This window comes from Eriocheir sinensis, chromosome 16 (assembly GCF_024679095.1).
Source record: "Eriocheir sinensis breed Jianghai 21 chromosome 16, ASM2467909v1, whole genome shotgun sequence".
Taxonomy (NCBI): Eukaryota; Metazoa; Arthropoda; class Malacostraca; order Decapoda; family Varunidae; genus Eriocheir; species Eriocheir sinensis.
This window is the reverse complement of record NC_066524.1, coordinates 20,776,013-20,797,776: the sequence shown is the minus strand read 5'-3', so window position 1 is coordinate 20,797,776 and position 21,764 is coordinate 20,776,013. Positions and strand designations below refer to the sequence as shown.

Here is a 21,764-nt window from a genome sequence, read left to right as displayed (position 1 = left end):
AGAGAGAGAGAGAGAGAGAGAGAGAGAGAGAGAGAGAGAGAGAGAGAGAGAGAGAGAATTATCAGTACCCAGGTTTTGTTGTTATTATTTCCACCGTTGTTTAATATAATTTTCTTCCGCTGCAATTTATTTTCCGAGCCGTTGATAAGGGAGGAAGTTCACTGGACCTCATTGTTCTATTTCCCTTCTTCTTTATCTTTTCATTCTCTTCCTTTCTCTTCCTTTTTTATCTTCTTCAGCCTCTCTTCCCTTTCTTTCTCATCTTCTTCTTTAACTCCTCTTTCTTTTCTGATTATATTTTCCTCTATGTTCTTTCTTTCCTTCTTGGTTATCCTTCATTAAGATTCTCACTCCTTTATCCCTTTGTGTAAATTTGTCTTGTATATTACATCATCAATTCATTTCTCATCCAATTCCATTCCTTGTATTGTCACACTACCACCAGGGTCATAAAACCACCCCTGGAAATGCCCCGAAGTCAAACGGAAGCCTCGTCAAATATGTGGTTTCTTAGGTTCATGGTCAAGTAGGAGAGTCAGACATTGTTTTCATCTCTTATCTCACTTCCCTCCTTCCTTGTTTTGTTCTTTCATGCTGTCTTCAATCCTCTCCGTGTTATTTCCTTCCCTTTGTCTCCCATATCATTCATTATCACTTTCTTCTTTTGCAACTTTTATCATCCTTTCACATTGTTTTCATCTCTTATCTCACTTCCCTCCTTCCTTGTCTTGTCCTTTCATGCTGTCTTCAATCCTCTCCCTGTTATTTCCTTCCCTTTGTCTCCCATATCATTCATTATCACTTTCTTCTTTTGCAACTTTTATCATCCTTTCACATTGTTTTCATCTCTTATCTCACTTCCCTCCTTCCTTGTTTTGTTCTTTCATGCTGTCTTCAATCCTCTCCCTGTTATTTCCTTCCCTTTGTCTCCCATATCATTCATTATCACTTTCTTCTTTTTCTGTTGCATCTTTTGTCATCGTTTCCCATTGCTGTCATTCCTTATCTCACTTCCTTCCTTCCTTATCTTTCCACACTGTCTTCAATCCTTCTCTATGTTATTTCCTTCCCTTTGTTTCCCATACCATCCATCATCACTTCGGTCTGCCCTCTCCTCCTTTTAAATCCAATCTTTTGTGTCACGTAACATCTTTTCAAACTGGCCTCTTCCCCTTTTTATCCCTTGTTTCTTCCTTCCCTTCCATGTCTTTCCACACTCCTATGTTATTTCCTTCCCTTTGATTCACATTTTATCCTTTCACACATCTATCTAAGGTTGGGTCATGGTGGTCCTTCAACAGGAGAGCAAAGTTGAACCAAGGTATTCTGTAGCGCTATGCTGAACTGCCTATATTTTTTTCATTATTATTACTGTTATCATTATTATCCTCTATATGCAAGAAGAGTTAGGTTACAATGTGGGTTTTCTGCGTCTATTAATGCTTCCTCGTTTAGTTCAGACAGAGGAAATGGAGAGAAACAGACATTAGTTGAGTTTTCTTCCATAGGTCTAGTTTCGTTTCTTGCTATTTTGTATTTTCCTGCAAGGGATTTAGTGATGCATGGCCTGTCTTGGGGTATCGTAGCATCAGGTCTTCCGTAGTTACCTTACATGGTGTTATAGATTGGGTTCATTTTGTTGTGGTATAAGACTTTATCTCTAGGCACCATAGGGAAGGTTGTTCGCTTCTGCATATATTCTGTAGTTCCATTTTTCTTATGTTAGTGTATTGTTAGTGTAAGAGATTGCTGTGTTTTCTGGCATTTGAAGATACGCGCAGTTTTGTCAGGCATAGTGTCTTTAAAGTACAACACCAGGCGATGCAAATGTGTGAGTCAATCAGTATTCCGTTCAGCCAGATACAGGAGACTGTTCTGCTACATCAAACTTTTCTTTATATATTTTGATTATACACTTAACATTATTACGGCTTTTGTGTATGATTTTTAGACTCCTTCCAAGCCTTATCGATTCACTGATTTACTTTAGTTTGCCTTTTATTATAGAAGATATGGCATACAAATTTACATAAGGATCAGAAAATGTCATAACTTAACCCCATCAGACCCGGAGATATATTTTGTTCATTCATTACTCCATTTATCACTTAATTTATTTACTTTAGTTTGCCTTTCATGCTAGAAGATATGGCATACAATTTCACATAAGGATCAGAAAATGTCATAACTTAACCCCCTCAAACCTGGAGATATATTTTGTTCATTCATTACTCCATTTATCAATTCATTTATTTACTTTAGTTTGCCTTTCATGCTAGAAGATATGGCATACAATTTCACATAAGGATCAGAAAACGTCATAACTTAACCCCCTCAGACCTGGAGATATATTTTGTTCATTCATTATTCCTTCCAAGCTTTATCAATTCATTTATTTATTAGTTTGCCTTTCATGCTCCAAGATATGGCATACGAATTTACATAAGGATCGGAAATGTCTCGTATTCTGGTAACCCCTCAGACCTGGAGATATATTTACTGGAATGTATTACCTCATTTATCATTTATTAACTGTTAGGTTTGCCTTTCATGCTAGAAGATCTTATGTGATACAATTTCACATAAGGATGACATAACTTAACCCAGACCAGGATATATTTTGTTCATTCATTTGTCCATTTATCAGTTATTTTATTTATATGTGTGTGTATGTGTGTGTGTGTGTGTACAGTTGGCCTTACGTTTCTGTATTATTATTTTTATTATCATACGAAGGAGTTATGTTAGTGCCTTTTTATTATCATTATTATCATTATTTTTATCATTACTACTACCACAACTATAACTACCAATACTACTACTACTACCACTACTAATACTATCACACTATCAATATAAATGGACCAACAAGTGTCACATCAAAACTATCAACAGTATTTTTACGTCACTCGCAAAACCAGCGATTCCGAGTCCATGATACACTGATCCTTAGCTTGGTTGTGGGTGGTGTGCGTAGCTGGGTCTGGTTGTGGCTGGCGATGGCTGTTGGCTGACTCCTGTTGAGGTATTTGCAAGCCTAGCCATCAGTCAGTCAGGCATTAGTTTGTAGTGGAAAAGATTACGTTGAAGATAGAGAGAGAAGTGTTGGTTGATGTCACCTTGTTAAAATTTCATTCCTTGTGTTTGTAAAGGAAAATATGATCAAAAAGGATTGAAAAGAAAGATGTATTAGTCGTAGTGGAAAAGATTAAGATGAAGATAGAGAGAGAAGGTATTGGTTGATGTCACCTTGTTCAAATTTCTTCCTTGTGTTTGTAAAGGAAAATATGACGGAAAAGGATTGAAAAGAATGCTGTATTAGTTGTAGTGGAAAAGATTAAGTTGATGATAGAGAGAGAAGGTGTTGGTTGACGTCACCTTGTTCAAATTTCTTCCTTGTGTTGTAGACGAAATAAGAAGGAAAAAGGTAGAAAGAGATTAGATGTTCTGACTTTGTTCCTTGTGTTTGTAAAGGAAAAAGAAGGAAAAAGGTTAACAGGAAGGTGTAGCTTGGGTGACCTTATCCTTGTCTTTATTTTAATCTTATTCCAATTGTGTTTTCAGGTTAATTTTCGTTTGTATAAAGAATAAGAAGGAAAAGAATAGAAAGAAAAGGTATAGATTGGGTCAACTTAGTCTTCTTTCTTCCTTGACGATTTGCTTTTTCTAATGATGTGGCCAGGATAGTTTTCGTTCGTAAGACTCCTATGCACTACCCAAACCAGCAGATGAATACTGTTAATAAAGTCTGTTCACTTAAGTCTGCCCCAAGCTGACAACATAAACCTAAGCGTGTTCGTAAGCACACTGCAGATTAACAGAAAGTGCTGCGTGAGATAAACACAAACAAAGGTTAAAGAAAACTTGGAAGCCATAGTAGTAGCCAGTCAGCACTCGGCTTGCAAACACGCTTAGGTTTATGTTGTCAGCTTGGGTCGGACTTAGGTGAACAGACCATTATATCACTGACTACCTGCCAACTTGTCCCTTAAGCTCTGCCCCTTCCCTCACCTGTTTGACCTCATTTTACCTGCATTCTTATAGTTTGGGTCACCTCAGTATGAAAAATTGATAATGACCTTAGACTTTATTGAACATGTGTTTCTATAGTTTGGGTCACCTCAAAACAAAAACAAAAAGGTATAAAAAATCTTAGACCTTATTAACCTCATTTCACATGTTCTCTTATAATTTGGGTCACCTCAGTATGGATAATAGTTAAGTAAATGACCTCAGACCTTATTGAACATGTGTTTCTATAGTTTGGGTCACCTCAAAACAATAACAAAAAAAGTATAATAAAATTTAGACCTCATTGACCTTATTGAACATGTGTTTCTATAGTTTGGGGTCATCAATAAACATGAAAAAAATGAATGCCCTTAGACCTTATATTTCATCTTTTTCACATTTTCGGGTCATCTCCTGATATGAGAAGTAAACATATGACCCTCAACCAATCAGATACAAGCTTAAGGGAGTGGCAGGGCTTAAGGTATGCAAGACTTCCGGCAGGGACTTCACTATACCCAAACCAATTCATTATTATTATTGTTATCATTTCTATGGATGTCACTCCTTCACGTCCCCCTCGATATGTGGCACTAGAGTTTAAGTATTTATATAGACGGCACTTGGGAGAAATTAAAAAAATGTAAAAAAATAAAGTAAAAAAATGAATTTGCACGAAAAAAAAAAATGATTAAGGTTTCTTCTAATACCTTGTAAGTAATTGTAGATTTTTAATTAAACAAATACTTCTGCCTTTGGTGTATGATATCATGGTCCTTTGTATGTATGTGTGTGTATATGTGTGTGTGTGTGTGTGTGTGTGTATGTGTGTGTGTGTGTGTGTGTGTCAGGATATGGGAATGATGTTTTTTTTTTTTACTTCTGTCCTCAAGGTTATTCTTTTATCCTAACCTATCCTATCTTCAATGTTATCCTATTCTATATCTAATCCTTCTATCCTATCCTACCCCATCCTTAATCATTATGCTATTCTATTCTCAATTCTTATATCCTATACTTCAATCCTATCCTATCCTCAATGTTATCCTATCCTTTATATAATCCTTCTATCCCATCCTATCCCATCCTTAATCATTATGCTATTCTATTCTCAATTCTTATATCCTATACTATCTTCCTATCCTATCCTATCCCATCCTTAATCTTCTATTCTATTCTCAATTAGTAATCCTATCCTCTATCTTACTCAGTCTTCCTATCCTGTCTTCAGTCCTATCCTAGCCTCAATCCTTAATGCTATCCTCTCCTATCTCATTCTAAGTCTTCAATGCTATATCCTATCCTCAGTTCCCTATCCTATCCAGTCCTTAATCTTGAGTGCTAATTCTATCCTCAACCCTGTCTTATTCTCCTCCTATCCTATGCTATCCTTAATCCTCAGTGCTATCCTATCCCATCCTATCCTATCTTCAATCCACCTATGCTGTCCTATCCTTATTCTCACCCCTATCCTTAAAACTCAATAAGAAAAGTATATACCATTCTGTCACTACTACTACTACTACTACTACTACTATGCCTAGCTACTACAGGGATGGGCATATAAGTACTCCAGGCGGCCCCACCCAACTTTAGAATGCACCAAAAAACTGGATTCTAGGTGTGACGATGCAAGGATGGCCAGGGCAGTGTCGGTAAGCTCAGCGGCTACCACCTCTAACGTCACCTATTTTAAAACGCCAAAAATGAGATTAATCGGGGTCTCATAAGTGTGTTTCCACGTTCACGGTACAGAAGAAGGGTCAGACTACCACCAGGGTCACAAAGGCACCTCTGGAAATGCCCCGAACCCCCACGGAAGTCCTGTCAAATTTGAGTGTTTTGAGAGCGAGTTCCCAGGGCTGTCACGTGCTATGTAACCTCCCCTTAAGAGGTTTGACATAAGGGGGAGAATCCTTCGCAGCGGCCCTTTTTTTTCTCCTCTCTCTCATACAAGGCCACCACGCAACCTTGAAAGTGGATGGCTGTGTGTGTGTGTGTGAGTGTGTGTGAATGGGTCTTCCTTCTCCTATTTCATCGTTCAAACTTTCTCTTTTCCTTATTTCTTTTTTCTTTCTTTTTTCTTTTCATTCTTTATTTGTCTTGATGCCCCGACCTCTTATGTATGTATGTGTGTATGTATGTATGTATGTATGTATGTATGAGTATGTGTATGTATGTAATATATAGACAATGGGATGGTAGTAGTAGTAGAAGTAGCAGTAGTAGTAGAAGTAATAGTAGTAGTAGTAGTAGTAGTAGTAGTAGTAGTAGTAGAAGGAGGAAGAAGAGTAAAAATCCCCTCGCTGTCTTTATCAATGGCGAATCTTTTTATTGTATTATTATTATTTTTTTTTTTTTTTTAGCGTTTAAGGGAAAATTACCTTCCTAGCTAAAATAGGTTTCGAAACTGATGTAGTAACCTTCATTGACTCTCTCGTGACGGAAGGCGAGTTTTTGCGGCCGGGGAGAGAGAGAGAGAGAGAGAGAGAGAGAGAGAGAGAGAGAGAGAGAGAGAATAATTAGTACATATTAGAACGAAGGAAGGAAGGAAGGAGAGAAAAAAATAGATTGATAGAGAGAGAGAGAGAGAGAGAGAGAGAGAGAGAGAGAGAGAGACCTTTCTACTTGGGGTATTATGGAAACGAAGGAAGGAGGAGGAGGAGGAGGCCGAGAGAGGGCGCGGGAGGGGCAGGTTGGTGTGCGTGCGCGCGGGCGTGTTGGTATATATAGTGTGGCCGGGGTGTGGCTGGGCAGTATTGGGTCATGGCGCGTGTGGTGTGGTTGGCTGTGGCGGTGAGTGCGTGCGTGCGTGTGTTACTGTTAGTGCGATTATACTAAGGAAAATTAAATGAATGAAATAACGCGAATTGATAAAAAAAAAATACCTAGGTTATTTTTTTTCTTGTTTTCATTGTTTTTTTCTTGTTTCTTTTTCAATTTATTTTTTCAGTGAGTGCGTGCGTGTGTGTGTTAGTCTTAGTGTGATTAGTAAGGAAAATTAAATGAATGAAATAACGCGAATTGATAAAAAAAAAAAAAGTACCTACATGATTTTTTTTTCTTGCATTCATTTCTTGTTTCTTTTTCATTTTTATTTATTATTATTATTATTTTTTAGTGAGTGCGTGCGTGTTAGTGTGTCAGTGCGGGCGATCACTTAGCAAATGAAATAAAAAAAACGTGGAGATAAGGTTTATATATCTTGTTTTTTTTCTTTTTTATTGTTATTTTATTTATGATGAGTGCGTGTGTGTGTGTGTGTGTTCGTGCGTGCGATAACTATTGACCAAAATGAAATTAACTAAGTGGATTTGAGATGAGATGTTGATGATTTATTTCTCGTTATTCTTTTTCTTGTTTCTCGTTCTTATTCTTTTGAGTGCGTGCGCGCGTGTGTGTGTTGATGGGGTCTGCGGGTCTTGGTTCGAATCCCGGCCCGGGCAGACAGCGTTTAGCCCACCCCGCTGTTCATCCTTCCTTTCGGGGATAGTGGATGAATGGATGCCTGGGGGAGATAAACGTGGTTAATCAGTCAGTGGGGGCATACGTAGGGGGTCGCATCGCCTCGCCCACCCTCCGACGCCAAACCCGGTAACTTACTGCATATAGGAATTTCAAAACGAATGAAAAGTTCTATAATAAAACAACGTACATAATAAAAACTAGAGTGGAAAACATATAACTTAACACATCAGTGGGGCATACGTCGGGGGGTGCGTCGCCTCGCCCACCCTACGACGCCAGGCCCGGTAACTTACTGCATATAGGAATTTCAAAATGAATGAAAAGTCCTATAATAAAACAACGTACATAATAAGAACTAGAGTGGAAAACATATAACTTAACACATCAGTGGGGCATACGCCGACGCCAAACCCGGGAACTTACTGCATATAGGAATTTCAAAACGAATGAAAAGTCCTATAATAAAACAACGTACATAATAAGAACTAGAGTGGAAAACATATAACTTAACACATCAATGGGGCATACGTCGGTGTCCTTGCTTGCTTGTGTGTGTGTGTGTGTGTGTGTGTGTGTGTGTGTGTGTGTGTGTGTACCAGGAAAGAGAGAAAAAGAGAGAAGATATTAAAGAGGAAAGGTGGAAAGAAAGAAAAATTAAAGAAAGAAAAAGAAAAAGAAGAGAAAAGGAGAGTAGAAAATTAATACAACAACGAAATGAATTAATGAAGGAGGAGGAGGAGGAGGAGGACAAGCAGAGAGAGAGAGAGAGAGAGAGAGAGAGAGGCAGACAAGTTTCCATCAAAGGGCGAGGGTGAAACACGTCTTGTATTTCGATAATTTGCTACTTGCTCTCTCTCTCTCTCTCTCTCTCTCTCTCTCTCTCTCTCTCACGAAAAAAAAATACCGCTTTGAGTCCTTCAGTTCAAAGTCCAATCTTGTTTTTGTTGTTATTTTCTTGTTATGTAATTTGTCTTATATTGTCAGTACTGATATGTTGTTGTTTTTTTGCTTGTCTGTCTGTCTGTCTGTCTGTCTGTTTGAATCTATTTTTCCTTCATTTTTATCCGTATTAATAATTTTTTTGTCTGTATTTCCCCTTTGGTCTGTCTGTCTGTCTGTCTGTCTGTCTGTGTGTCTGTGTCCCTGTTTGGATTGTTATGTTAGTCTTTCATTTTCAGTTCTGATATTTTTTTTGTCTGTATCTCTCCTTTGTTGTCTGTCTTTCTGTCTGTCTGTCTGTATGTATGTATGTATATATGTATGTATGTATGTCTATGTGTAAGTGTATCTTCCTTTCTCTCTATGTGTCTGTCTTTCTGTCTGTCTGATTTTCTTTCTCTGTATCTGTATCCGTTTGTCTGTATGTGCGTGTGTGGTAATTCATCGCATATCCTTTAATAAGTATCATCTATTTCCTCTTTATTCGTCTATTGTCAGTTTTTATTACCGATGTTTTCTATTCCAATATTCACGGAAGGTCAGATCACTCACTCTTATCTCTTAATTAACGCCAGGTGACCTCGGAACGTACATGTATAAGCAGGTAAACAATGTCTTTTTTTTTCCCCTCCCCTTCAACCGTATCTCATTGGTATTTCAATTAAGGTTAGAACGGACACACACTTCCTTCTTAATCAACGCTCATGACCTCGGAAGTTGATAGCACGTTGCATTTTTTTTCATATTGATTTTGTGTTTCCATCCCTCTTCTTCCTCTACTACAACTTCAGCTTATAACAAACTCACTATTATCTTCATTCACGCTAATTTGACCTTGGAAGAAACTGATACCATGCTGCAAATCTTTTTTTCCATATTGATTTTGTGTTTCCATCCCTCTTCTTCCTCCTCTACTACAACTTCAGCTTATAACAAACTCACTATTGTCTTCATTCACGCTAATTTGACCTTGGAAGAAACTGATACCATGTTGCGAATCGATTTTTCTATATATTTTTGGTTTGCTGTTGAGATTCCTTCTTTTACTTCCTATGGTGTTCTTTATTCTGCTATTACAATAGGTTACAACAAACTCACTTTCTTCTTAGTCAACGCTCATGACCTTGGAAGAATTTATATAGCCCTTAATTGCGATCTTTTTTTCTATATTGTTTTCGTTCTGCCATGCGTCTTCTTCCTCTTCTAATCACAAACACACTTTTATCTCTTCTACGTAAGATGGACATATGGTTTCATCTTAATAATCAACGCTCATTTGGCCTCGGAAAGGATCGACACCACATTGCGAACCTTTTTCTGCATCGTTTTTGTCTCGCGTTTGGTCTTCCTCTTCTTCTAAACACAAACACACTTTTATCTCTTCTACGTAAGACAGACATATGGTTTCATCTTAATAATCGACGCTCATTTGGCCTCGGAAGGGATTGACAGGACGTTGCGAACCTTCTTTCTGCATCGTTTTTGCTTTGCTATTGGTCTACTTCCTCTTCTTCTATTACTTAAGCTTAAAACAAACACGCCTTCAACATTTCTAACTCTCATTTGACCTCGGGAGAGATTGACACCACTTTGCGAACCTTCTTTCTGCATCGTCCTTACTTTGCTATTGGTCTACTTCCTGTTCTTCTATTACTTAAGCTTAAAACAAACACGCCTTCAACATTTCTAACTCTCATTTGACCTCGGGAGAGATTGGCAGCACGTTGCTAACCTTCTTTCTATAACATTTTTGTTTTGCTATTGATCGTCCTCTTCCGGTGCAAAAAAAAATGGCTTGGTGTGAGTATTTTAACTGGTATTGGCTAAAACAATCTCAATTCCATATCAATCAACGCTCATTTGACCTCGAAAGGGATTGACAGCACGTTGCGAACCTTCTCTCTATCTCGTTTTTGCCTTGCCATTCTTCCTTCCCTTCCGCTGCAAAAAACAGGTGTGGCGTGAGTCCTTTCTCCTTGGTCTTCCCTACATGGCTATCACGGGATGCTTGAGTGACTTTATCTCCCCTACAGCTCTACCTCCTCGCCGGGGGAGTGACAGGGGCGGCATCGGGAAGTTTCGTGCACGAGGAAGGCATATCAGACCTCACGAAGACCTTGGGCAGTACCGGAAGACTAGGGCAGCCACAAGGAACAGCCGGGCATCACTTCCTCACCACACGCAGCCTCAATTTCTCTCCTCCTCTGGACATCGGGAACTCAGTGATCGAGATTCAAGAGCCGGGAAAGAGGAGATCACAGAGGCATAAGAGGACCCCCAGGCGATCCACGTTACTTCGGCGACATCCCGGACGAAGCCTCACGTCCCCTTCATCTCCTGTTGGTTCTTCTATATCAACAGGAAGGCAGCCACTGAACTCTGTATCCTTAGATGTTACACAAAGAAAATTCACACCCTCTTCCCCTCGTTTTGGGTCTAATGCCGTGGGGGGAGGAGGAGGAGAAGAAGGAAGGGAGGAAGAAGGACGAGGCCAGCAACAGACACCTCCACATGGCAACACTTTGGTCCTCGATTCTTCTCCCTCTCATCCCGCCGCCGCTGAGTCCTTGAGGCGTCCAGAATCGGGTTTGGACCAGCCGACGCTCAGGAGTTCCCCGCGAGGCCGCCAAAGAGCAGGGCGGGGCAGGGTGCGTCTTGGAGGAAGCGGGGGAGGGGGAGGAGAAGGCTCAGATGCTGCACTGTTGCCAAGTCCCGCCACACTAGACGTCAACACGCCTCGACCTACTTTCGAAGCGAGCCGGGGGAGCACCTCCGCGCGAGTCTCCTTCCGCCCCTCCCGCCTCCGCACACCCACGCTCTCCGCCCCCGCTCCAGCATCCACGGGCGCCTCTAACACACTCCCACGGCCCAGCAGCAGACAGAGATCTCGTAGTCGTGCGCGGAATACAGCCACGCCACAGACACAAGCTTCTGCCCATGATCTCCCAGCCTCTTCCATACAGACACAAGCTTCTGCCCATGATCTCCCAGCCTCTTCCATACAGACACAAGCTTCTGCTCATGATCTCCCAGCCTCTTCCATACAGACACAACCCTCGGTCCAGCCTCTCCCAGCTTCCCCACCTTCACAGACACACACACCGTCACCTACAGTACAGACACAGGTCACTAACAGACGGACAGGACGTGGGCGGAATCTGAACACAGCCAGACAGACACAACCCATTTCTCCTTCTGCACAGACGCTACAGACACTCAGCGAGGCACCTCAAACACAGACACGGGGCACTAAGGTATTGACATCCCGTAGACGGCTTCAGAACACAGCCACACAGACCCAAGTCGCAACCCCGGCTGTCTCCACCTCTCCGGCTATACAGACAAGAGCACAGACAGCGACATTACAGACACGTGGCCGTAACAGACTGACATCCCGTGGGCGGCTTCAGAACACAGCCACACAAACCCAACAGACAGGCCAGGCTACCCCCGTCTCTCTACCGTCCACACAGACAGGCAGACAGGCAGCTACAAGACAAACACTTAGTAACAGACAGACAGCTCGTGAACGGACTCAGAGCACAGCCAGAGGACAGACACAGAGACAGAGACAAAGACAGCCACCCACAGAACAACCTTCCCTCCCCATCTCTCAACTCTCCACACAGACACACACACAGACACAGCTTGATGGTCTCCCTCTCCATGAAGCCCCACCCGCCACACAGACACACACACAGACACCCACACAACAGACACATCTCACTGATCTCCCTCTCCCTGAATCCCCACCCACACTAACAGACACCCAACCAGCCGCAGAACAGACTCATCTTTCCCCACAGACACAACAGACGGGCCCTCCTTCCCCCTTACCCTCACCTACACAAGCCCAAAGCCCAGTTCCAAGCCCACAGAAGACCCGACTCCGCCCTCTCCCCACAAGAGTTCCCTCACGTGCCCGCCAACAGTCCCCCAGCCAAAGTCTTCCCATTACCTCATCCCCACAAAGCCTAATTAAGTCCCCAAGCCCAGTAAAGCCTGTAAGCCCCACTCTTCCCATCGGTTCTCAGAGCTTACCTCCCCTCACAGCTTCCCCCAGCCCCAAGTCTCACGTTGTCACCCTCCCCAGCTCATCTCTACCCATACAAAGTCCCCAACAGTCCCCAAGTGTCTATCTCCCAGTCTCCCCGGTCACAGGACAGCCCTTCGCTCAGCCCAGTTCCTTCGGTGTTCCCCTCCCTATCTTTTCCCAGCCCGCAGCAAGCCAGCCTTCCAGCCCTCAACAGCTGTCAGGTCTCCCCTTCTCTGCCTCGCCAAATCCTCATCAGTCTGTCTTCAGCCAGTACTCGGGTAGTCCGCTTCCTCCCTCCTTGCCCGCAGAAAGTTCTCTAAGTTCTTTACATTTTCCAGGTCTTCCTTTCCTTAACTCGCCACCCATAGGAAATCCTCAGCAGTCTTTCGCTCACCAATTCTCGGGTAGTGCTCTTTCTCCTGCCTCGCCCATAGTAACCCCCACACTGTCACCCTCTATCCCCCAGCAGTCACTAGGCATCTCCCTCCCCATGTTCCAAGCTACACAAAGTCCCCAGCAGTCTATCAGTACCCAAGGAAGTGCCCAGAGTTCAGTGGGTCTCGTAAGCGAACCTCAAACCACAAGAGTTTCCAGTTCTCGGTCTCGATCGAGGAACACACAGCACTCCAGGGTCTCTTACCAGCCATCCCAAAGCCTTCAGACATTAGAACCTCAGCAAGGCTCCTTCTCCAGAGTTAGAGGTCCCTCAGCCCCTCAGCCCACTGCTGCTCGCTCACGTGCTGCGCCTCGGTCACGCATGGTACACCGCCGAGTCATAAAAAGGAAGAAGGTTGCAGGAGAAATAACCTTAACGCCAAAAGAAGTTAAAGCAAAGGAGGAAATAGCACCACGTAAGGAGATCCAACAAGTTCCACAAGTACAACAACGGCAGCCTGCAAGTGCGATGACATCCCAGACACAGACGGTTCGGGGGCAGCGACACCAACAAACACAGCAAAAACAAACCCCGCAGAGGCAGCAACCACAACGACAGACTCTAGCAAGACCATCCCAGAGACAGTTATCTAGCGGACCTCAGCAACAACAGCCACAGCGACAAAGTGCAAGGGAATCACAGAGGCAGATCCAGCCGGTACAAACTCAACAACCCCAGACACCCACACTAACAAGCGGAGGAAGGTTTGGCAGCTCCCTGAGAGGCAGTAGAGGGCGACAGGCTATCCAGGCGGCGGTTCAAACAACTGGTGGCAGCGGTGGGATCACAAGAGGATCACCAGGACGAACATTGACGCGGGTAAGAGAGAGAAAGCCTATGTATTCTTAAATCTTCAAAGTCTCACAGCTTAGGGCCTTCACTGTCCTCTCTGGTAATGATGAGATTGAAATTACTCGTATATGTGGTGGTGATGGTGGTTACCTTGGTGATAATAGTAAGCGACCATTGTTCTTTAAGTCACATTCATATATATACTTTTCTTCCAATAGGGTCGTGTGTTTGGGCGACTAAGTGGAATCTCCGATGAGGACCTCACCTCGGAAACGTTCAGCGCAGAGGACCAGACCGGGGAGAAGTTCAGCATAGAAGACCTCACCACTGAAGACTATAGCACTGAGGACCTAACCACAGAAAGCTACAGCGCGCAGGACCTAACCACAGAAAGCTACACCACTGAGGACCTCACTGATGAAAGTTTTAGCAAGGAAGATCTGACCACAGAGACATTCAGCAAGGAAGACCTGACCCAAGAAGCGTTTAGTACAGTAGATCAAAGTCTCGAGGCGCTTAGCAGAGAAGACATAACCACACAAACGCTAGGACACAAGGACCTGACTCTCGGAAGTGTTAGCATGGAAGATTTGACCTCAGAAGCATTGACCACGGAAGATTTGACCCTTGAGACCATGAGCAAGGAAGATTTTACTACAGAGACCATGACCAAGGAGGATTTTACTCTAGAAGCCCTGAGTAAAGAAGATCTGACACTAGAAGACGTGGATTTGACTTCTGAGGTTATGAGTTCTGAAAGCCTGACTTCGGAGACACTCAGCACGGAAGACCTAAGCGCGGAAGACCTAACGGACGAGACGTTTGGGTACCATCGGAGGTTCCAGCGACCTCAGCAACAACGGCAACAGCAAACCGTCCAGAGGCAGCCACAGCGGAGCGTGTACAGTCGGCAACCACAGCAGAATCAACACAGCAGACGGCTCCCACAGCGACAGAGCACTAGACAGAGGACATCCCTAAGGCAGACCTCCCTCGGCGGCGAACAGCAGCCACAAAGTCAGCCACAACAGCCGGCTCAAGAAAGCACCAGGACCATAGGGAGACAACGGACCCCTGGCATTCCTCTATCACCCTCAACGACTGCGACGAGGTCCTACCATGCCTCGCGGGGGGTTGGCGGCTCCTACTCGTCTGGACAGCGCTGGACCGGCGGGCGACAGGCACAGGCAGCCCAGACGACGAGTACCACGGGCAGAGGAACGGCGCTGTGGTCTCGAGGACGTGTGTCAACGAGGGTGAGTTACAGAGAAAGAGAGGAGGGAGAAGAGGCTGTTTAGTATGGAAAATAAGAGTTACTGGTCGTGATAGATGGCCAATAACAGTTGTAATAGTGATCTTTTTTTTCCATCTTTTCCCCTTTCCGACCACCATAGGGCAGCGCGTTCGGGCGGGAGAGACAAGACTCCCCTGAAGACATGACATCGGAGACCATCAGTGCAGAGAACTTGAGTTCGGAAGACTTTACCGCGGAAACCTTGAGCGCCGAGAACCTGACGATGGAAGACAGCACGGAGAGCCCCACGGAGTTCAGCCACAGCGTAGAAAACTTATCGAAGGACTTGAGCACTGAGGACGATATGACGGCGGAGGACACCGCGGAAAGCTACAGTTTGGAGCTGAGTTTGGAAAGGTTCACAACGGAGGGATTTAGCGCTGCGGGGCTGTGAGATGAGGTGCCTTGAGAGCTAAGAGGAAACCCTGACCCGCGATGACTTAAAGCAATGAAAGACAAAAGGTGTGACAGAAGACGCTGCAGAAAAATAAATCTTGCGCTACAAATGAAAGAAAAAAGACAACCACGGAAAGTATAAGTGCTGTGGGCTGTGATGTGGCGGGTTTTCATCATCATTTTTGTGGATGTTGGTGCGCAGCCGGGCCCGTAATTTTGGCATCATAGTTTCATAAGGTTGGTGGGGAGCACTTTGAGGCCGGTATAGAAAACATAAGGGGGTATTACACTGGGCGAATTTTCCGTGGATCTTCAGTCAAACCACGATTTCCGCTGGCGTAGTTCTCATATTTCCGTGGTTTTCTGACGTGTCCACGATCTTCCAAAGCTACGGTAGATTTCACCAAAGGAAGACGGTATTACTCACCATCATCACCAGCAGCAATAACAAGAAACAAATGAGAGCCATGCTAGCGGAAATCGTGGTTTGACTGATGCCCATAACCCTACCCCCCCGATATCACGGCCCTGACATCCCATCTTCAAGAGCTGCCATGTGTAGGGCGTCTGGTCTGACCTCCTGTAGTCTCCTATGTGTGTTCACCACCAGGGCCTGATCACGTGTTGGACTCGTAACCGCCAGCAGGTACCCTCCCGACATAAACAAGTGCTCCTTATATCGTCGATCTATGGGTACTGCCAGGACCTCACACACCACACACCCCATCCTTGTAAAGCTGTCAGTTTGGAAGTTACAGCAACCAGGAACATATAATAACTCTCCTATTCCTCTTCTTCCTCACCTCCTTCCTTATACTCTTAAATTCCCTCTTTTTTTTCTTGGTTTTGTACAGGATAACATTGACCCTTCCTACTCAATGCTTCCTCTTAAATTCCCTCTTATTTTTTTCCTTGGTATTGTACAGGATAACATTGACCCTTCCTACTCAATGCTTCCTCTTCAACTCCCTCTTTTTTTTTCCTTGGTATTGTACAGGATAACATTGACCCTTCCTACTCAATGCTTCCTCTTCAACTCCCTCTTTTTTTTTCCTTGGTATTGTACAGGATAACATTGACCCTTCCTACTCAATGCTTCCTCTTAAATTCCCTCTTTTTTTTTCCTTGGTTTTGTACAGGATAACATTGACCCTTCCTACTCAATGCTTCCTCTTAAATTCCCTCTTTTTTTTTCCATGGTTTTGTACAGGATAACATTGACCCTTCCTACTCAATGCTTCCTCTTAAATTCCCTCTTATTTTTTTCCTTGGTTTTGTACAAGATAACATTGACCCTTCCTACTCAATGCACTCGGGTTAATATTGCCTCTCTATCCACCACCGGCTTAGAAGGTCAACGGTTCGGAGATGAGCACCGCCTCCACGAGCACCTTCTATCTCCTCACAGCCCACATATGTTGCAGACCCTCCCTTTGTTACGCCTCTGAAGCTGTCTATGTTGCTACGTCTGACCCTCCCCCCCCCCACCTCTCGCTCAACCCCAACTCATGTACAGTAGTTTTAAATAAAGATACGATTTTCATGACCCTTGGTACGTGATAGGAACTCATTCATCCACATATCCACAGTAACGTGATTCAAATTTCACTTATTTTCTTGGTTTTCTGTATTTCAAAGCCAAGGACAGACTCAAGGAAACTATAATCTCTTGACAGGTACTTCCTCATATTTCCTGGGTAACAATCCATTTTCTCTTACTTATTTTATTGGTTTTCTGTATTTCAAAGCCAAGGACAGACTCAAGGAAACTATAATCTCTTGACAGGTACTCCCTCACATTTCCAGGGTAACATAATCCATTTTCTCTTACTTATTTTATTGGTTTTCTGTATTTCAAAGCCAAGGACAGACTCAAGGAAACTATAATCTCTTGACAGGTACTCCCTCACATTTCCTGGGTAACATTATTCATTTTCTCTTACTTATTTTATTGGTTTTCTGTATTTTAACACCAATAATAGAAATAAGGAAGCTCTAATCAGATTGAAAAGAGGTCTGTATAAGGTAGAAAACGCTATACAGGACCTCATTCACATTTCCACAGTGACATAACTCAATCTCTCTAACTTATTTCATCTGTCTTATCAATTTTCTGTATGCTAATGGTAAGAATAGACGTAAGGAAGCCACAATCTACCTGAAAATATGTCATTGTAAGACTGAAAACGCTTAACAAGACCTCATTCACATTTCCACAGTGACATAACTCAATCTCTCTTACTTATTTCATCTGTTTCATCAAGTTTCTGTATGCTAATGGTAAGAATAGACGTAAGGAAGCCATAATCTACCTGAAAATACGTCATTGCAAGACTGAAAACGCTTAACAAGACCTCATTCACATTTCCACAGTGACATAACTCAATCTCTCTTACTTATTACATCTGTTTTATCTAATTTCTGTTTGTTAATGGTAAGAATAGACGTAAGGAAGCCATAATCTACCTGAAAATACGTCATTGCAAGACTGAAAACGCTTAACAAGACCTCATTTACATTTCCACAGTAACATAACTCAATCTCTCTTACTTATTTCATCTGTCTTATCAATTTTCTGTATGCTAATGGTAAGAATAGACGTAAGGAAGCCATAATCTACCTGAAAATACGTCATTGTAAGACTGAAAACGCTTAACAAGACCTCATTCACATTTCCACAGTAACATAACTCAATCTCTCTTACTTATTTCATCTGTCTTATCAATTTTCTGTTTGTTAATGGTAAGAATAGACGTAAGGAAGCCACAATCTACCTGAAAATATGTCATTGCAAGACTGAAAACGCTTAACAAAACCTCATTTACATATCCACAGTAACCTCACTCACTTTCTTCCTTTCTTCCTTATTTCACTTTTCATCCTTATTCCATCTATTATCTGTATTCAAAAGCCAAGAATAGACGTAAGGAACCTATAATCTACCTCTAAATCACGCTTCGCTACCGTCCACCGTTGCCAATAGAAAACGGGAGCGAGGGGTGTTGACATTCAAGGCGGGAGGCAGAGTCCGGAAACTGCTCGGAGGAATCACCTTTTTCCTCTGTCCCAAGGTGATCCTGTCCCCTCTTAAGCTGCAGGTAAGTCAGGAAGATGTGGTGGTCAACGTCTATATGTCGAAACAGGGAAATAAGATAACGAGGAGGTGGATATGACGGTTAATATGAGGTGGAGGCGGGTATGAGGGTGGGCGGGGTATTCTCGGAGATCATATTCCTTCATGTCGGTGCCCAAGTTCACGTATTTGACAAGGCTTTCGTGGACGTTGTGAGCATTTCCAGGGATTGTTTTATGATCCTGTGTGGAGTTTGATCCTTTTTCTGTACCATGAAGCTAAAACAACAGGCATTAGAACCCGATTACTCTCATTTTCGGCCTTTAGAAATAGTTGATGTAAGCGGTGGTAGTGTCAACGCTTGTCTCGGTATCTCGTGGCCTAGGTTCGGAGCTTCGACTTGACTAGGGTTGCCTCGTCCTGTACATTCCTTTTAACATTCTTTCTTTACTTTCAATTATCACGTTCTTTTACCCCTTGGATCATTACATTCCAGAGGCCCGTAATTTTGGTAGATTTAGGGGGGCTAGAGGGCATCATAGGTTCATTAGGTAGTGGGGGAGGGGGGCGAGCGAGACGAGCATGCCCAGTTTTGGGATTTAAATAAACACTTTTAGGGGTATTTTGAGGCTCATATAAGAAGCATTGGGGGGAGCTATAGCCCCTCATTGCCCCCCGAAAACCAGGACCAAAAGGGAAAAAGAGGAAAAGAAAAAAGGATTGTTTGTTGTTGTATAAGAGAGAGAGAGAGAGAGAGAGAGAGAGAGAGAGAGAGAGAGAGAGAGAGAAAAGATAAAGACTGAGAGGAAAAAAAAAATGGAAATGAAAGAGAAAAAGAGAAGAGAAATACAGAGAGAGAGAGAGAGAGAGAGAGAGAGAGAGAGAGAGAGAGAGAGAGAGAGAGAGAGAGAGGAGGGGAGCAAAATCTATTCTCCGTAAAGGTCAAGTGTGTAGCTAGCTGTAATAGGCTTAAGGATGCGTCAGGATGAAATATTTAGCTATCAGTAGAGTTTTTCATCGTTTTTTTTTATACTCGAACGCTAATGAGTTTGTTTAGCATCTTCCTCTTCTTTTTATTACTTCCTGTTGTGGATCATTATTTATCGACGTTATTGTTTTTATTGTTTTTTATCTATATTGTTTTTTTTATTTGCTTATTCATCCATTATTATTATTTTCTTTTTCTTTTATTTTTTTCATTATTTTCTTACGTAGTCTATCACTTTTTTATTTCCTTTCTTTTTTTAGCATATATATTTTTTTCTCTTCTTTTTTTCTTATTTCTTCTTACGGTTGCATATCATTTTTTTCTTTTCTTTTTTTCATCGTTTTCTTACGTAGTCTATCACTTTTTTATTTCTTTTCTTTTTTTAGCATATATTTTTTTTTCTCTTCTTTTTCTCTTATTTTTTCTTACGGTTGCATATCATTTTCTTTTTCTATTTCTTTTCTTCATTATTTTCTTTCGTAGTCTATCACTTTTTTATTTCTTTTCTTTTTTTAGCATATATATTTTTTTCTCTTTTCTTTTTTTCTTATTTCATCTTACGGTTGCATATCATTTTCTTTTTCTTTTCTTTTCTTCATTATTTTCTTACGTAGTCTTTCACTTTTTTATTTCTTTTCTTTTTTTAGCATATATATTTTTTTCTCTTTTCTTTTTTTCTTATTTTTTCTTACGGTTGCATATCATTTTTTTCTTTTTCTTTTTTTCATCATTTTCTTTCGTAGTCTATCGCTTTTTTTCCTTGTTTTCTTTTCTTTTCAGCACATATGTATACTTCTCTCTTTCTCCTCTTTTCTTTTTTTTCTTAATTTTTCTTACGGTAGACTTATTTTTCCCTTATTTTTCTTCTTTATTAGCATTTGTGTGTCAGTAATCTATTTTTTATTTAATTATCCCTCCATTATCATTACTCTCTTAGGGCAGTCTATCATATATTTTCTCCTTTATTAGTACTTGTGTGAGTAACGTTTTCTTTTTTACTTATCTATCTATTATTTTCTTACTTCAGTCTCTCATATTTTCCCCCTTTATTAGTGTTTGTGTGTCAGTAATCTATTTTTTATTTAATTATCCCTCCATTATCATTATTCTTAGGGCAGTCTATCATATATTTTCTCCTTTATTACCATTTGTGTGAGTAACGTTTTCTTTTTTACTTATCTATCTATTATTTTCTTACTTCAGTCTCTCATATTTTCCCCCTTTATTAGTGTTTGTGTGTCAGCAACGTTTTTCTATATACACTTCGAGAACCTGAACGCGAGAAATCAAATGCGTGTTTAGATAACCTTTAAACCTACCATTAAAACAAAGACGAAAACGAAAGGCATATAAGAACTTGATCTCTATACCTCACTCTCGCCTTGAATGGAGATAAGAAGAAGGAAAAATAAAGGGAAATTAGTAAGCTTGTATAAGTAAAGGTAAAGTTGGGGGCATACGCTACAGCAGGGCGTGGCCTCGGTGCTCATCTCCGTAACATTGGCCCATGAGCTTGTGGTGGGAGGGAGCCCATTACCCCGGGACACAGGGCCAGTGGGACATCCTATCATTGCCAAAAAAAGGTGATTAGATAAAATTACGTAGTATTTAGATAGTTTGTTAGTGGTTTGAAGGGAGACAAAGAAAGAAAAATGGGTGTTAGTAATGCATCTATAAAAAAAAATATACAGGTAAACCTTCTTAGTCTATCATTACAAAAAAAAAAGTAAATAGATAGACTTAGCATGATATATATAGATAATTCATGCATTGATGGATGGTAGAATAAAAACAATAGTAATAATAAGCAGATTGTAAGTAGTTATTGAATGCGTAGGTGGATAGTAGAAGAAAAAAAAATGATAGTAAGTATACATAAAATAAAACTACCATAATTTACATACAGTTAATCCATGCATTGACGTAGTCCAGTAGAAGGAAAAAGGAGTTATCCAAGGAACTGAATGCCAACTTTGTGTCCAGGGTCATGGGAAGCAAAGTACATTAGCGAAGTGTAGATCGTAACGGTGTACCGACTATGACGTACAAGAGTGCATAGGCGTAACGGTATACCAACTTCAGTGTCTCGAGGGCCAGAACAAGAGTAGTATTAGGTAACAGTAGTAGACATGTCCATCCGTCACTGCAAACCGGACTGGAAATTATATACGTATACTGTTTATATTCCTTCCTTGGGAGATCACTCGCTCGTCCAGTTCTTGTGTGTTGAAGCTGGACAGGCGCAGCGAGGGACAAGTTTCCTGGGCTGCTGAGAGGGAAATTGTACGTTAGATTGAGAGAGAGGGGAGAAAGTGATGCTGGAGGAGGAGG

At 41.8% G+C, this 21,764-nt stretch overlaps 1 protein-coding gene and 1 long non-coding RNA gene across 2 annotated transcripts in view; both read left to right on the top strand.

Annotated features, from left to right (window-relative positions):
- The first annotated feature begins 6,777 nt into the window (after positions 1–6,777).
- On the top strand, positions 6,778–16,915 carry LOC126999533 (mucin-5AC-like). Its single transcript, XM_050862200.1, has 4 exons — positions 6,778–6,807; positions 10,452–13,709; positions 13,901–14,938; positions 15,077–16,915. The coding sequence occupies exons 1-4, from the start codon at positions 6,778–6,780 to the stop codon at positions 15,368–15,370; spliced, it is 4,620 nt and encodes a 1,539-aa protein (XP_050718157.1). The 3' UTR covers positions 15,371–16,915.
- A 1,302-nt stretch (positions 16,916–18,217) lies between these two features.
- Positions 18,218–21,764, top strand: part of LOC126999536 (uncharacterized) — a 57,079-nt gene continuing 53,532 nt past the window's right edge. The window contains exon 1 of the long non-coding RNA XR_007753412.1: positions 18,218–18,470. This is a non-coding gene — a long non-coding RNA (uncharacterized LOC126999536). The remainder of the gene's footprint in view (positions 18,471–21,764) is intronic.